Source organism: Pimephales promelas, chromosome 22, assembly GCF_988280905.1.
Source record: "Pimephales promelas chromosome 22, fPimPro1.hap1.1, whole genome shotgun sequence".
Taxonomy (NCBI): Eukaryota; Metazoa; Chordata; class Actinopteri; order Cypriniformes; family Leuciscidae; genus Pimephales; species Pimephales promelas.
In genome coordinates this window covers 28,661,630-28,678,777 of record NC_142790.1, presented here as the reverse complement: position 1 = coordinate 28,678,777, position 17,148 = coordinate 28,661,630, and the positions used below count along the sequence as shown (strand labels likewise).

The 17,148-nt window shown below is 35.9% G+C and overlaps 1 protein-coding gene across 1 annotated transcript; it reads left to right on the top strand.

Moving 5' to 3' along the window:
* Positions 1 to 5,174: 5,174 nt before the first annotated feature.
* Positions 5,175 to 9,160, top strand: LOC120488458 (uncharacterized). The gene is made up of 3 exons (XM_089125587.1): positions 5,175 to 5,200; positions 5,502 to 5,557; positions 7,022 to 9,160. Exons 2-3 carry the CDS (start codon positions 5,538 to 5,540, stop codon positions 8,511 to 8,513), a joined length of 1,512 nt encoding a protein of 503 aa, XP_088981713.1. The 5' UTR covers positions 5,175 to 5,200; positions 5,502 to 5,537; the 3' UTR covers positions 8,514 to 9,160.
* The last annotated feature ends 7,988 nt before the right edge of the window (positions 9,161 to 17,148 follow it).

Sequence of the window (17,148 nt, the reverse complement as noted above, 5' to 3'; positions counted from 1 at the left end):
TTCATATATTTACTGAACTCCTTGAACTGAGCACTGACCACATTTCTTTATTTGAGTCCAGGTTCAAACACTATGAACCTCTCCATTGTCAACATATGGAGCGGCCCAAAACACTTTCAGTAGGAAATTAAATAGAACGTGTTTGTCCGAGTTCACAACAGGTTTTGCGAGAGAGCACAAAGGGACACAAAAGTTTTGCCTGAGAACACAAAAGATTTGAAAAATATTTATTTTTACCATCCAAAAGTTTTTCACCGCCATGTCCCTTTTGGGACTCCATAAGTTTGATAAGGTTTGGAGCTGAACTTTATAGGAAGGTGTTCAGAAAATGTTCTGTTGGGTAAGGGAAATTAAGGTTGCAAATTAAACAAAGAAATTTTTTAAATTGCACACAAGGAGTCACAGCATTAGCCTTCAAGTATAAATGTTAATAATAAACACAGACCTAAGGTGAGAAAGGCGGAATTTTCTTGGTTGTATGCAGTTGATACATTCAGCCTTTATGTACATTATTATAATGTGCATATGAAAATCATCAATCTTTTAGTCTTCCAACCTTCATTGAATGGTGTTCCAATAATGCTGATATTCATAACTTCACTGAAAGGGAGATGTGGCATATTATTGTCATGCTATACCACACAACATGTCCAAAAAAGGAGGTTCTGCAGTTAGCGTGACACAAAGATGCTGATAAAGTGAACAGGCCACATGCAAATAAAGAGTTTCAGTTTTGTTTACTGTCTTTCCAGTTCTACAGAACTATGTAGTGAAATCATTGTTGTTTATATTTTTAAAATTCTGGTGTAAAAATATACAATACGGTGATTGGTCATCATTCAAAATTGCACCGTAAAATTACTTGTATTTTTACACTAAAGGGGATCTTTTTCCAGTATAGGGTCAATGACGTGACGCCTAAATTTTCTGTCCAAATGCATTTTTTCAGGTAAAAATGGGTTTAAATGCATAAAAAAGATACTGTATATTTGTAGTACCTCTCCCATGTCTGTACTCGCTTTAACTTTTAAAAAACCTTTAGTTATTAGTAACTTTTTTTTTGTAACAAACTTTGCCGATGATGTACATTTTATGAAATATCATGTGGTGCGACCATCGAGAAGCTACCATTTGGGGACTTTCATGTTGAAAACTTCAAACACAAGAAGTTACTAGTTACATCATATACCAATTTACCAAGGACCCATGGAAGCCACAAGCAGGTTTGTAATTCTGCCTCTTGTCTATACGGTAATTTCTCTACTCTAATATCTCTGCACCAACCATTACAGAAGAATTCTCATAGCCCTTTTATATAATGATTCAAGTAATTTTAACAATGTTTTACACGTCTGAGACCAAAACCTGCAAAACACTAGATGTGGAACAATCATAGTATTGATTTGAGGCTTCCGTAGTTAATGAGTTTCTATATGTTTAACCTGGCTATTCCTTAACCTCTCTCTGAACTTTATGGCACGATTCCTGACACGTTCGTACGCTAATCTTCTGTAAGTCACAATTTCGTAAGGTTGGTCTGGGCCATAAAGTATAGCTCTCTCTTAGTGTTGTTTAAGCTCAAGACGCTAGTGGCCACCACTGTGCAGCAGTCTTTAGAAATCAGCGCAGTACAAGTCAAACTATGGTATGACAATGTTGTGGCTTAACAATGATTTTATGTTATGTTATGGACATTTTAAGACTAATAAAATATGTTTGCAATGGATACAGGCCTATTTATGAAGCTGACTTTATTTGGTATCAGAACTAATATGGTGGTAAATACCCTGGCTATTTCGTAATGTCATCAAAGCGTTTAAATTGTTTAAATCACTTTAAATAATTAAAATCTGGCAAACAATTTTGGCTCGAAATGGCTAAGATCTATAAATGGGTTAGCATGTTGGTGTCCAGTAAGTGACCAACATGGCCCAATGTGTCCTTGTATTGAATCAAAGATGGCAAAACTTAAGCCCTTTTGACATTTTGTCTGACGTGGCCAGTGGCGGCTGGCGAAAATTATTGTAGGGGGGGCTGAATAAGAGGGGGGTCTGGGGGTTCCCCCCCCCGAAAATTTTGAATTTAGTAGATGTGATTTCCTGCATTCTGGTGCATTTTAGGCCTTAGGCCATGCCCTTACCTATACCAATAAAATAACTTAAACCAGTCAATACCAATGGTCAAATAATACAATAATAATAATAACAGTTTGACAGTTAATGATAATGAACAAGTTGCATGTTTATTATGCTCTGTGTGCTGACAGAAAAAGTGCAAACGCATAATATTGATAAATTATAATATAGGTAATACAAAAAAAAAAAAAAATAGGTAATACAACAATCTAGTTTAATCAATCCCCAGCTGTAGACTACATATTTTTGACAAATTGACAATTGGATAATGGATAACAATGTGTTGATACTAGAGAAAGAGAGAGAGAAAAGGCTCTGAAAGAGAGGGTGGGACAACATTCTTGATTGTAACACCCAAGTATGAGAAGAAAGTTGATTTTAACTAGTATGAAACACAGTAATCTATCTCAGAACTTAAAAACATCAAAAACAAAGCAAACACACAGGTATTAATATTCCTATAACTATTTTAATATCAAATGTGTGTGAAACAGTGTTTTTATGTGTGTGTGAGTGAGTGAGTGAGTGAGTGAGTGACAGAGCGACTAACTTCCCAGACAGCAAACTGACATTGAATCAACGTGGAAACGACGTCTCTCATGACATTGAAACAACGTTGATTTGCTCATCGAATTAACGTTGAACCAACGTCAGACGCGGCATTCTTCAAAGCTAAATGAAATCGAAAATTGGTTTGCTTTCATAACGTTGAAACAACGCGTTGATTTCAAGTTGATTTTCCGTTAGTTTTGAAAGAATGACGCGTCTGACGTTGGTTCAACGTTAATTCGATGAGCAAAACAATGTCAGATCAACGTTGTTTCGATGTCATATTTCCACGTTGATTCAATGTCAGTTTGCTATCTGGGTTTACATTATTTCCACTCGACGTCACTGGCGCTGCCATTCTTCTCTCATCTGAGGTAAAAAATGTCCCGTGGTGCGCGTGCACGGTGCACTCCCCTAATCTGATACTGTGGGCGATATTTTCAGCGCCCCCAAACCATAAAATTTGACGGCGCTGATTGGCGAAATATAAACTTTTTTGCATAGCAACCGGGGAACCATTGGCTTAAATTCCAGCACTGTGGGGCTGAGCGAACTGGCGCCCTGAGAAGACAGCCTATTGGCTATCCCAGATAGCAGACTGACATTGAATCAACGTGGAAATATGACATCGAAACAACGTTGATCTGACATTGTTTTGCTCATTGAATTAACGTTGAACCAACGTCAGATGCGTCATTCTTTCAAAACTAACGGAAAATCAACTTGAAATCAACGCGTTGTTTCAACGTTATGAAAGCAAACCAATTTTCGATTTCATTTAGCTTTGAAGAATGCCGCGTCTGACGTTGGTTCAACGTTAATTCGATGAGCAAATCAACGTTGTTTCAATGTCATGAGAGACGTCGTTTCCACGTTGATTCAATGTCAGTTTGCTATCTGGGATACTACTACACCAACATGATAAAAGTAACGAAAGTGAATGCAAATATCATTCTGGTGAGTTCAAAACACTTTTCAAAGTAAAACCATTATTAGCATATAATTAACAAAGATTATTTTTCAAAATGATAAATTATAATATATTTTAAAAAAACAGACAGACAGGTCGGAGGGAGGGCGGTGCCCCAGCGCCCTCTATGGGCGAGCCGCCCCTGACTTCAACGTAACTTTCGGTTACGTCGCCCGTGACCTTTTGAACGTAAATACGTGACGTTGCAAACGCGCCTCACAGAATAGAGCAAGGCTAGCATTTGTCCTTAGAAAAGTTACATTTTTGGAATAAGTTTTGAAATAACCGATCGTTTCGCATGATAAGACCCTTATTCATCGTCTGATATCGTTTAAAGACATTTGAAGCTGCATCTGAAACAGTTATTAACCGTCTTTTGATACTTGAACCCGGTTCCCATTGAAGTCCATTATATGGAGAAAAATCCTGGAATGTTTTCATCAAAAACCTTAATTTCTTTTCGACTGAAGAAAGAAAGACATGGACATCTTGGATGACATGGGGGTGAGTAAATTATCAGCAAAAGTTTTTTCAAAAGTGAACTAATCCTTTATGAGTGAGTCGGTTTATTCAATCGAATTCGTACAAAACAGAAGATTAATTTAGAAAAAAAAAGTAAGAAATTATTTGGAATGGCGGGGTCAGTGAATCGTTTACAAGCATATTCATTCAGTAAACATTGTAATGCTTTGTTTGAAACCATTTTCGTTTGCGAAATATTTTCTTTACTTTTATTATCTTTTTATTGAATTGTTGCCCTGACACCTACAGGCCATGCTAACCAAATATATAACGCTCTAAAAATGCGTGCGCATTTATTTTAATGTGCATGAAAACTCAGTGATGGTGCATAATGCGTATCATGGTATTAAAAACATTCAGGGCTTTACTGAAAACATTCGGGGCTCCAGCCCCCTTAGCTCACCCCTAGCGTCGCCCCATATCTAACATTTACAGTGCTGTTTACTGTTTTCAAAGCCATGTTGTCTACATTATATGTTCAAAGTAGATTAGTTGTTTTCCAGTGATGCGTGGGTTGATCCAAAATGAGCAAATGCCTGCGGTCACCCGCGGTTCATCCAAAATATTTTTAATGATATTCGGGTCGCGGTCGGTCGGGTCGTTTGAAATAAAGATGCCTAAACCTTTGTAAATTATATAGTTGGACTACTAGTTGACAATGGAGAGGTTCATAGTGTTTGAACCTGGACTCAAATATAAAGAAATGTGGTCAGTGCTCAGTTCAAGGAGTTCAGTAGGAAATATATTTACAGATTAGAACTTTCTGGATCAATAACTCGTGAGCTAAACTATAAATGACAACTATTTCCAATTTTAGTAATGTAAACAATGAGCTACAACCCAATTTTCCTCAAAACATGTTTGACAACTAAATCTTTTTTTTTTCTGCTATAAGAAAAAAAAAAGATGGAGCTTTCTTGCAAATCACATGATATTCCTAAAAGGGTGTTGCCCATGTATAAATACTACTACATATCTTGATGTCGGCAAAAACCTGGAGTGAGTCAGAGAAAGAAGCACTATTGTAAGTAAAGTTGTTTTGCTCTTCTGTAGCCTCTGTGGCTTAATAATAATGCTGTGTTAATATTGTGATGTTATGATAAAAATATCGTGCCTTATACTGTAGGCTAGTTATATAGATGTTGCAGATTAACAAAACCAAATGTGTTAATAAAGAAAAAGGAAAACAAAAATAGACGTAATGTTTCCACCAAAAAGAAACAAACTCTTTTAACAATAAATAATTCTGTTTAAGAATTATTTAATTTATGTCTGTGTGAATTAGTGTCTCTTGTGAAAAGGTGATGTGTTTTTACTTTCTTTAGCAATAACTTGGAGGAATCTCGAAACTGGAACCAGTCATGACAGATTCTTCAGTAAAGTAGGAACACTGAACATTTTTATGTGTGCAACTTTATAAATATGACTGCAGATAATATACCTTATTAAAAAAAAAGGTAACACTTTAGAATATGGTTCCTTCGTTAATAAACAACTACACAGTGTTAACTCTAAGTGTTACTGCATACTTCTAAAGGAATTAGTAATTATTTGGATCCGTATTCTAAAGTGAAGATTATGGTCCAAATAATTAGTTATTCCTTTAGAAGTATGTATAACACGTTGAGTCATTTGGCCTACTAGTTAGTTACCAAGATTCTTAAAGTACTAATGAAAAGCCAATCCTAAAGCATAGAATCTTCTAATTGTGTGATATTCACATACATGAGCTAGGAGACATATAAACATATTTTTTGTGAAGTAGGTTAAATAATAAAATCACTACATGGTATTTGGATGGCTGAAAAGTCAATATTTTAGTTGTCACCGTGACAACTATAGCAAAATTATAATATTTTAATAAACTACCATACTGACAAAACAATAATGAATCCCGTTAAGGGATAGTTGAAAATTAGCCCATGATTCACTCACCCTGAGGCCATCCTAAGTGTATATATGACATCCTTGTTACATCCCCACAGCCCATTCTCAGGCTGGGAAGCATTTGACCATGCTTCAATATCTGACGCTTTAGGTGCCCTTTAGCGTCAGATGACGCCCTAGGATCGCGTGCACCCTACCCCCACCCCAGACCTAAACCTAACCGCGTCGTCTAACTGACGCTTTCCTTTAGCATCAGTTAGATGACGCCGTAGCATCGCGTCATGTAACTGACGCTAAAGGGCGCCTAAAGCGTCAAATATTGAAGCATGGTCAAAGGTGACGCCTTGGGTGAGAATGCGTTGATATCCAAGCGTTATAATGGGAGTGAATGGGCACCATTTGTTCATTTGGTTTGTTCACCATTTGTCCATAAAATACAAGTGCAATATATCCATCATAAAAGTGTCCCAAACAGCACCAAGGGGTTAAAAAAGACCTTCTGAAGTGAAGTGATGTGTTTGTGTTTAAAAAATATTCAGCCGGTTCAAGTGTTCAACTCTTTTGGCATAAGTCGACTTGCGCTGTCTAATTTTCATTTTTGGGTGAACTATCCCTTTAATGTAGTATATGAACAGTAATTTTTTTAATTGAAAGTGATGCACTTTCATGGTCTATGATAGTAAAGTGGCACTGTTAGTGTCAATATAGTGACAAGAAGAGCTCTCGGACAAGCCAGAGTATCAGACAACTTGTAAGTGAGAATGCGCAGATGAAGTTATTTGAATAATAATTATAGACCACTGGACTTCAGAGATGTATATGTCAACTCTGAAATAGGAAATATTTATTATAATAAAGATATTAAATATGGAGCAGAATTTTGCCTCATAACATAAACTAGAAAAAAATTAACTAGTATACTATTTACATTTGTTTTATGTTGTGCTTTACATTACAGAGAGAGAATGGCCAGTTTAGGACCAGCATTGCAAAAACTTGGTGAAATCATCGATCAAAGTACTAAAATTGAGGATGGCATTCCTACTCGATATCACCTGAAACCTAAGATAAACTCTCATGATGAATCTAAGCCATACAGAAAAATTAACTACGGTGAGAGAGATGCAACCAAACCCCATAAAACCATTCTGATGGTGGGAGAAACAGGATCAGGAAAAACAAAACTGATCAACAATATGATCAACTACATGTTAGATGTTCAGAGAGAAGACGAGGTTTGGTTTGAGATCACAGATGATGATCAAACATCAGTTCGCAGTCAGACCTCCATCATCACTGTTTATGGGTTTTATCTAAGAGAGAGTAAAACTGATCTAACAATCATCGACACACCAGGATATGGAGACACTCGTGGAGTTGAGAAAGATAAAGAGATCGCCATGAGTTTGCTTAAATTAAGTAGATTTAATGACTGGGGCCATAAAGTAGACGCAGTGTGTCTGGTGATTAAAGCAACACAGAATCGACTCTCTGATAGACAGATATACATATTTGATGCTGTTCAGTCTTTATTTGGGAAAGATATTGCTGAAAACATAGTTTTGCTCTTCACATACTCTCATGGATCTGTCCCTAAATCTGCTCTGACGGCTGTTGAAGTGGCTAAAGTCAAGTGTGCCGTGAATGAACAGAATCAGCCGCTGTATTTCCTGTTTGACAACTGTCAAGGAGAGACATTTCATGAAGAATATCAGATGACCCAAAAGCAATCATGGGATCTCAGTTTTAGAGGAATGGAAGGATTTTTCAGATTTCTTGACAAAATAAAACCAAAACCCCTGAAGATGACTCGAGATGTGTTACAACAACGGGAGCAGTTGGAGGAAAATATCTTGAAAATTAAATCAATAGATTTGAAGTGCAATGAAAACGTTGAGGTTGACGTTATCTATAAAGAGAAGGTTGATATTGATCGCTCTAAAGCCAAACAGGCAACATGCTGCAGCGTCTGTGAGGAGAACTGTCATTATCCAGGATGCTGGTGGGCCAGTAATCTCTCATGGTGCAGCTCAATGAAAGATTATCACTGTACAGTGTGCACAAATAAATGCCACTACAGCGAACATGTCAAAGGAGCAAAAATATATGTAACAAAGACAAAGAAGGAGAAGAGGAGATATGAAGAATTAAAGAAAAATGATGTCATAATTGGGGATGGCATATCGACCAAGAAGCTTGTAGACGAACTGCAAGAATTAAAATCACAGAAGATAAAGCTAGTGATGGAAGCGTTTCACTGTGTGGATACTCTGCAGAGGATCGCACTCAACACTAATTCACTGAACACACTCCTACATGTTGATTTGCTGATTGAGAAGATGAAGGAAATCAAGGAGCCTGAAAAGGTTGAAACACTGGAAAACATCAAGAAGAGAGCAGGAGAAGATCAAAATAATCTGCTGCAATACATGAAAATGCATTATAGATGATTTAAAATCCATCATCTAATTTAAGATTTTTTAAACTGCTCCAATGCTATATTCTCATTGTTTTCATTGAATCAAAAATGTATATAGTTTACATTTTGTGAATTCAACTTGTCTTGCTTAATATTGTCATTTTTCCAAATGTCTCTTTTTTTGAGAGAATAATTATGCAGAAACAAATATACACATCAATATATTTTAGAATTTAGTATTTAGTTCTGTAATGTAAGGCCACATTAGTCACTTGAATACTTAAGTCTCTCTTGGCATGTTCCTACAAAAAATCGGATTAGTGTGCTTTTTTGCAGCATGCAGGGCTTGTTTATGTCTCTTAGTTGCCTTATTATTGTTATTCTTTTCACCAAATCACGTTTCATGTTGTATTTGTTTGTGCTCATCATTCATAGTTATCAATCATGCATGTCTATTTTTTTTTCCATTGGTCTATTTTGATTTTGGATTATTGAGGATGTCAGTGTGTGTCTCTATTGTATTTTTGGTAGGCTATTGGCTTGGTAGGATTTTGGTTTGGTTATTACATTTTGGATTGCCTATTGGAGTTTTCTTTCTTATTTAAATAAATCTGCACTTGAAACTTACCTTCTGCGGAACCAGTTTTTATAGTGCTTTAATGCAGTGGTTTGACTCACCCTTTTGCAAAAATAAATAAATCAATAAAATAAACATAACCAACAACAGTATACAATTATTTTGCAAACCAATTATGGAGATCTTAAACACACTATTATACAAAAATAAATACCCTGTTTTTTAAACTATATTAAAACTTGTTTAGAAGCACTTGGACTGCTTGGTCTGGTTTTAATTTTCAACATGATGCTCAAAATTGTGTTTCAAACATTCCCGGTTCTAGGATAGAAAATAAACATGATGCGCATTTTGCCTTTTTTCTGTCATTTCATTCTGAAATGCATCCGAAAATTAACTGTAAAGTAAACCTGTCGACCTCCTAAATCCATCAACCTTAATCCATGGCATGTCAGCTTGATCACCGATGTACATGACGTTTGACTTTTGCTGCTAATGCGTAATCTGACCATCGTTCATGCAAGCTTGATGTTATTTCAAGTTGTTACTGTTTTCAATGAGCAGGGTGATATCATCTGTAAAGTCAAGATCAGTGAGACAGTGAGACTGCTCTGTCCATCAGGCAATGGCTGTGTGTGTTTTTGACTTTCTCATGACAAAAAATCGAGGGCCGGTGTGCGCAGTGGTTTTGCTTGTTGTATAAAATCATCACATTTGTGATCGTGCAGATGTTCCAAAAAAACAGCACTCTTGCTTGTGTGATAACTCACAAGGACTCATTAAATGTTTCTCTCTTTTTTTATAATTTTGATGACATTTCCACCCCATTAATGCGTTGGCATGCAGAGAGACCAGAGAGAGCGTTTAAAATTCCTTTGATCACATAATTTATTGTAAAATTGGTTATCATTGATGAAATGAAGACATGAACATATGAGAATGTATAAAGTTTCTAAATGTGCGCTCTTTTGGGCTAAAATCCTTAATGTAGCGGTTTAAAGAAGCCATTTGATCAAAATAGAGCAGATGCGATTCAACATGCTTCAATTGTGAGGCTCTGGCTAGCCTGTTTTGCCTCACTCGCACTGGACAGACAGTGGAAATGAAAATTAATGACATTCGTTACTCGCGATACCACACAAAACCACCACAAAAAGAAGGGTGACAGTTCGCGTGATGCACACGTGCTGATAGAGCCCACATGCAAGGTCTGTAGTTTCAGTTCTGTTCATTGTTATACCAGTCACGCACAAGTGGGATTGATGGTTGCTTTTTTATTTACAATCCAAGCTGCAAATTGAAAAATAAATGGTAACACTTTATTTTACGACCCGCAAACAACTGTGTAAGTACACTGAAATTGCGGTGTACGTTTCTGTAATTATAGTGTACTTCCGTGTAAGTATAAGGGAACAATATGTTAAGTTTGGGGTAATAAAGGGGTAACAAACAGATATACACCCTGCAAATAACTTTGTAAGTACACTGAAATTACGGTGTACGTTTCTGTAATTATAGTGTACTTTCGTGTAAGTATAGGGAACAATATGTTAAGTTTGGGGTAATAAAGGGGTAACAAGCAGATATACAAGCAAATTATTTAATTAGTAAAAAATAACAGGTACCTATTCTGTTAATATATTCCAGACAAAAATTGTACATCTGTTGTTTATAAAATGTATCACATTTCTGGCAAAATATGTTCTTGTGCAATGTTACTGGGTAATTTTGACATCTGTGGGTTAAACATTAAACACACACACACGCATGTGAAATGCACTGTTGGACTGACAATTTTTTATTTAAACAATATTTAAATTAATTTTCAATACTCTATTTATTGAGATACAACAACTTAAGCCAGTATAATACAACAATATCATACTGTACATTAAAAAGTTATAGATATCTTTTAAATAATAATATTTTTGTTTGTATTTTATTAATTTTTTTGATGTATGCCCCCCTGTCATTTATAATTGGAAACCATGTTTAAAAAAATGTTTCTGATTTAGAGAAAAGAGAAGGTGGGTGTTGTTTTTTCTAGAACATCTGTATTTGTTTCCCGACGCCAATAATCAGTGTAAAAAACAACGAATCAAAACATTTATCTAACTCACAGTGAAGGTGTTTAGTCGAAATGGGTCTGTCTGCGGACTGCAAGAGAGAGGCGTAACAGGAAGTGGGCGTAACTTCTATTGATTGTTTCGGGAAAAGATGCGAAGCATCAGGAGTGTCGAAACAGTGCCATCGTGTGGCTGTTTAAATTTATAGCAGCACAACCTAAATGTGTACAAAATAAAAGCCTGACAACGCTTAATTTCCAGTTTTCTGATAATATAATTTACATATAAATTAGATTGAATTTACATATTTCATTTTAATATAAATTAAGTTTAATAACAATAATACTAATAAAAGTTAATGGGCTTGAACTTCCATAAACCTGTAGAGTAGTAGTGGTCAAGGGCCAATTGGAAATATTTAAGACTGTGCCATGTATCGTATTGTTGAACACAAAAACAATACAATTCAGTGTAATATGTAACATCACTATTTTTATCCTTTTTGTCATGCCTAATGTTCTCTCTTGAGAGAAGATGAAATGAAAAAGGAAGAATGAAGGGAATTAAGGACTTATGAAAAGTTTGTTTCTGAACACAGCCGATCTTTGGGATTCTCGTGGTTGTTTGTTTTTCAAAGCATCGTTCAGAAAGTGAAGGTAAAGTTTTGATTGCTGGAACTCAAACAGTGAAAATGGCTTTGGTATATCTTCAGAAGAGCTTTCTTGTCCCGTACACAGTAAAAAAAAAAAAATATATAAATAAAAAAAAAATAAAAAAAAAGTTGAGAAAACTTAAACGTTTAAAGCAACCAGCTGCAGGACATTTGTTTGCAGCTGCAAGAGAAGTTTTCTCAACTTAGGGTCAAAAACAGAATTTGTCAAACAAAATGTAAATTGGATTTTTTTTTTACAGTGTATGCTGTGACATCTTTAAGTCTCCTGTCCTCTGTCGTGTGATCACAGTTTCTGTAAAGAGTGTCTTGAACGGTTCTGGAGAACCATGAAAACTCAAAAGAAGATCCTCAAAAGACTTTCCTCCTGGCATTAAATAACTTGTGTGAGTCGTTCCTGAAGGAGAGAGATAATACTCATAATTTTCTCACATGCAATAACACACATTCAAAACAAACATAATTGACCAAACACTTTGTTCAAAACTACATTATTGTTATTCTAATTCAACTTTTACTTAAAATGGCTCTAAAAATCATCCGGAGTCTCTGAACACCCATTACACACTGTGAGACTGAAAAATAAGATCATAACCTCATACATGGTTTTCAGAGAAACTGCATATGTTTTGAACTTTATAATCAGCACATATGACAGAAAAAATAGATGTTTAAAAAGAATCCTAACATTTTAACCAACTTCTGAATTTACAGTTTTCCTTGCATTGTTTAATTATATCCTATATCATTATTTATTATTTTCCACTATAAGTTTGGATTTGAATGAACCTGACATTCAACATCAACATTTGACTGAATGTTCAGTATTTGTGCAGTATTTCATGTCAGAATAGTGTCTCATCTCCACTATAGTGTGTTGGTCAGTTTGAGAATGTGAATCATCCCGTCCCACTTTGTCTGTCTCCTAAAATATCCCACAGCAGCTGAAACAAAGCCTGAGAGACTGGAACAGTTCATGCTGAGGACTGAACTCAACAAAACATGCTAACAACTAAACATATATGAGGGCACAAGACCAGATCATCCGGTTATCTGATCAGTGTGGGATTCTGATCTCTCAAATCAAACCAAAGTTTAATAGTTAGTTCTGATCATAAAGTCATAAAATTTGGCTTAATTTAATCTTATGGATGAAGAGATTCAAAACAGACCCGGATGAGAAAAAGTAACAAAGATATGCTGTGTTTAAATGTTGATTTAAATAAGTAGTGTCTTTACTTCATGTGATATTGTGGAAATAATAACTCTGTCTGTGACTCAAAGTCTGATCATCAGTCTCATCATCAACAGCAGATCTTCCTCATGTTGAGTGTGAAGATCTGCTGTTTGAAACTTCTCATATGAGTTACTCATCCGTATCTATGAGAAAACACACGACACAAACAGAAAGTGGATGTTAATGAAGACACAGGCTCCTGTGAATATGAGTTTATATCAGACAGACGTCAGTAAAACACTAGAGAACATGACAGCAGGAAATCCCAAGAGTCTGTCATAAACATTATATAAAATAATATACTTTTCATCATAACAATTAAACAATAACTGCTAACGGCTCACATATCTGTGTTTACCATTTAGCGAAAGCTTGTCGAGTCCACAAATAATCATCATTCACTGAAAAAAACAACATAATTGAAAAAAAAAAAAAACAACTCAACATACTGAACCAAAATAAAGCTGAAATGTTTAACTTTTAATCAAAATAATTTGGTCTCATAAACAGCAGTGATTGTCAATCAGTTTCCTGGCAAACTTTTTTTTTTGTTAAATCTATAAAACATATACATGAGGCATACATACATGCCTTCGTTAAAATATACATACATACAGTATAGACCTTTATACATACATACATACATACATACATACATACATACATAAACATTAACAGGGCATTAATGACATTAATTAATAAAATAAAACTTTTTTTAAATGTGTTTTTGTAAACAATGGCTTAAAATTGCACTTGATCTTGAAATGGCTCAATGCAATTTATTAATTGTAAAAGTTGATGGGACTGTGACTGTGAGCACTTTTAAATCCCAGACTGAGATCTCCAGCATGGTTCTGTTAAGTTACAGTGGGGCAAATCCTCCCAAACATCCTGAATTTTATTTCTTCCTCTCACTCAGCGATTACGCAGACAAACCAAATCTCCTGGATTCAAACTGCCATCTTTGATCACCCCTTGTTGCCTTTGTCTCTGCTTGGCCAAATTCTGCAACCGTCTCTGTGTCAGCCTATAAGCCTGTTGCAGATGATGTTCAATCACCCAGGTCTCCACCATACCTTCTTTCTTCTCTACTATACCGCCCCTCAAATAATGGTCAATTGGGAGATCCGGGCTCCTGCCAAACATTAAAAAGAATGGGGAAAATCCAGTTTTAGCCTTGGGGGTGAAATGCTGTTGTTCTGCTCTTCTGTATGCCATATACGACACAACTGCTGCACGACTTCACCCTCAAAGCACCGTCCTTGGTCAGAATGAATTCGGGCTGGGACTCCATATCGATGAATCCACTCCTTGACCAGCACTTTTGCAACTGTTATGGCCCTCTGATCAACTGTAGGTACAGCTACTGTGAATTTAGAAAATACATCCGTTATGACAAGCACATTTTCTTTTCCACTATGCGTTCCAGCAACGTAAAATCCAATATCACAATAAGGGCAGTTTTATACTCAATACTTTTAGTAATCTAATTATTAAACTTTCTTTTAAACTATGTTGTAAGTGCACTACAAATAAACTGGTCATATGACTGTTAATCAAACTTGTTAAGAAGAGAAAGTGTAACCCACACAAGGTTACTGATGTGCAATACCTTTTAAGCCACCAGAGGGTGGGGCGTACACTCCAGGGAGTTTTAAAAAAGCAACGACACATCTTTCTTTTATTAAAGACATTGTCCGAACGCATCAACTGGTATGGAAATATCCTTTGAGAAATAGAAATTCTAAGAGAAAACTTGTACTAAATTGTAATGTTATGTGTCCATAAGGTTGAAAGCTGTGAGAGAGAAAGTTAGATCGTACGACTTTGCAAACTCCTCAAGAATATTGTTGATTTGAGTGTTATGCTGGCCGTGTTAGCTTCAGCATAGTAAAAATACTGTTCTTATAAAACCAATCGGAGTTCTGATCCTGATTCTTACTATCTGATACCATATAGACGCAGATTCTGATTGTTTTATGCTGTTTGAGATGTGACCCATGTGCTCGTAAAAGATCGCAAATCGCGCTAGCCAAGTGCTAATGATTAGCATTTACAATGTGGATTCGTCCTGATTTTAGCTCTGTTGTTAGCTCAGCTAAACTGGTAACTATTAAAGCAGATATTTTATAGTTTTCCCAATGTTAAAGGGTTAGTTCACCCAAAAATGAAAATTAAGTCATTAATTACTCACCCCCATGCTGTTCCAACCCAGTAAGACCTTCGTTCATCTTCGGAACACAAAGATATTTTTGATTGAATCTGAGAGCTGGATCAGTCCTAGATAGACTGCCTAAGGGACTGGCTCTTGACGGCCCATAAAGTCATTAAAGAAAAGGTTTAAATATTCCATGTGCCTACAGCGGCTCAATTATAAGTTTATCAAGCGACGAGACTACTTTTTGTGCGAAAAAAACATAAATAACGACTTTATTCCACTATTCCATTACTTCCTTATGGGCACATGCGCGAGAACTGAGACGAGGACGTTCTCATTAGTCTACTTCTTGTTACCGACTGCTCACCGCTTAGGAGTTTTACCGCCACCTACCGTATAAGATGATGTGCTGATATAGCTGGAAGCGCAAAACTTTCTGTTTACAAGCAGAGGAAGATGCGCGCTGTGCACTTAAAAGCCTTTAATCTTCTCAAAAAACGACAGTGTTCCTTATAATCCGGAGCGCCTTATATATGGATCATCATTTTATACGGTAGGGGGCGGTAAAACTCCTAAGCGGTGAGCAGCCGGTAACAAGAAGTAGACGAATGAGAACGTCCTCGTCTCAGTTCTCGCGCATGCGCCCATAAGGAAGTAATGGAATAGTGGAATAAAGTCGTTATTTATGTTTTTTTCGCACAAAAAGTAGTCTCGTCGCTTGATAAACTTATAATTGAGCCGCTATAGGCACATGGAATATTTAAACCTTTTCTTTAATGACTTTATGGGCCGTCAAGAGCCAGTCCCTTAGGCAGTCTATGTAGGACTGATCCAGCTCTCAGATTCAATCAAAAATATCTTTATTTGTGTTCCGAAGAAGAACGAAGGTCTTACTGGGTTGGAACAGCATGGGGGTGAGTAATTAATGACTTAATTTTCATTTTTGGGTGAACTAACCCTTTAAGTGTGTTGTATACTCTGTTCTGTTGATTTAAAATTCATTTGATTGAGTGAGTATTAATTTTATTACTTGTTATCTGTAAGATAAGGATGATTTAGTTCATTTAATTGCCAACCTACATATTTGCACTCTATATGAGGAACATAAGATCATATTAACTGTTAAAAAGAGTGAATATATTAAAATGTGCTGTTAAAATGTCATTAAGATGCATAAATAGATTTAATAGAAGTTAAAAACATAAATATCTGGGTTCAGAGATCTCAATATAATATTTCATACTGTGAGATGGAAGTACAAGATTGATTTATTAATTGTTGTTTATTGTAACTGACCTATCTTATATGGTGTGTTGTGTATCTATTCATTCATATAATGATTAGAGTATTTATATCCTGTACAATTTGGATATATATTGATTTGAGTTGAATGGATTTAAGTTGAATTGAATTTGAGTAGAAATGAGTTAACAGTAACTAATGTATTCTGTACTGTATGCATAGATTGTTTTTTTGAGAGGATTGAATCATCTGAATCTGACCTGCGGTCAGTGGCGAGGCAACCAAAGAGACTACTGAGTGAACCGAGAGCCTGGTGTGGCCAGCCGTGGCATCTTCGGAACCATCTTCATCCTTTTCCTCCATTGCACACAGATAAGAGCATACATAAACCTACCCGGGTAGTGAAACGAACATACTTCGATACTTTGAGGAACACACACACATACACCAAATACGTTTACGGACTCTTTATTTTATTTGAGTTTTATTTTGGGTTCAGTGTGCGGATGTGCACTCAGGAAGCCGGCTTAGATAGGCAGGGAATGTAAATAATTGTCACCAATTTGTACAATACATCTCTTGAGCTTCATATGTATTGTTTTTCTTTTCTCTATTGAACTAACTGTTATTAATTTGTTCAATACATCTCTTGAGCTCATCTGGGTTGTGTTCTCTCTTTCCTGCTAACATTCCATAGTTCCAGGCTCCGTAGTCAT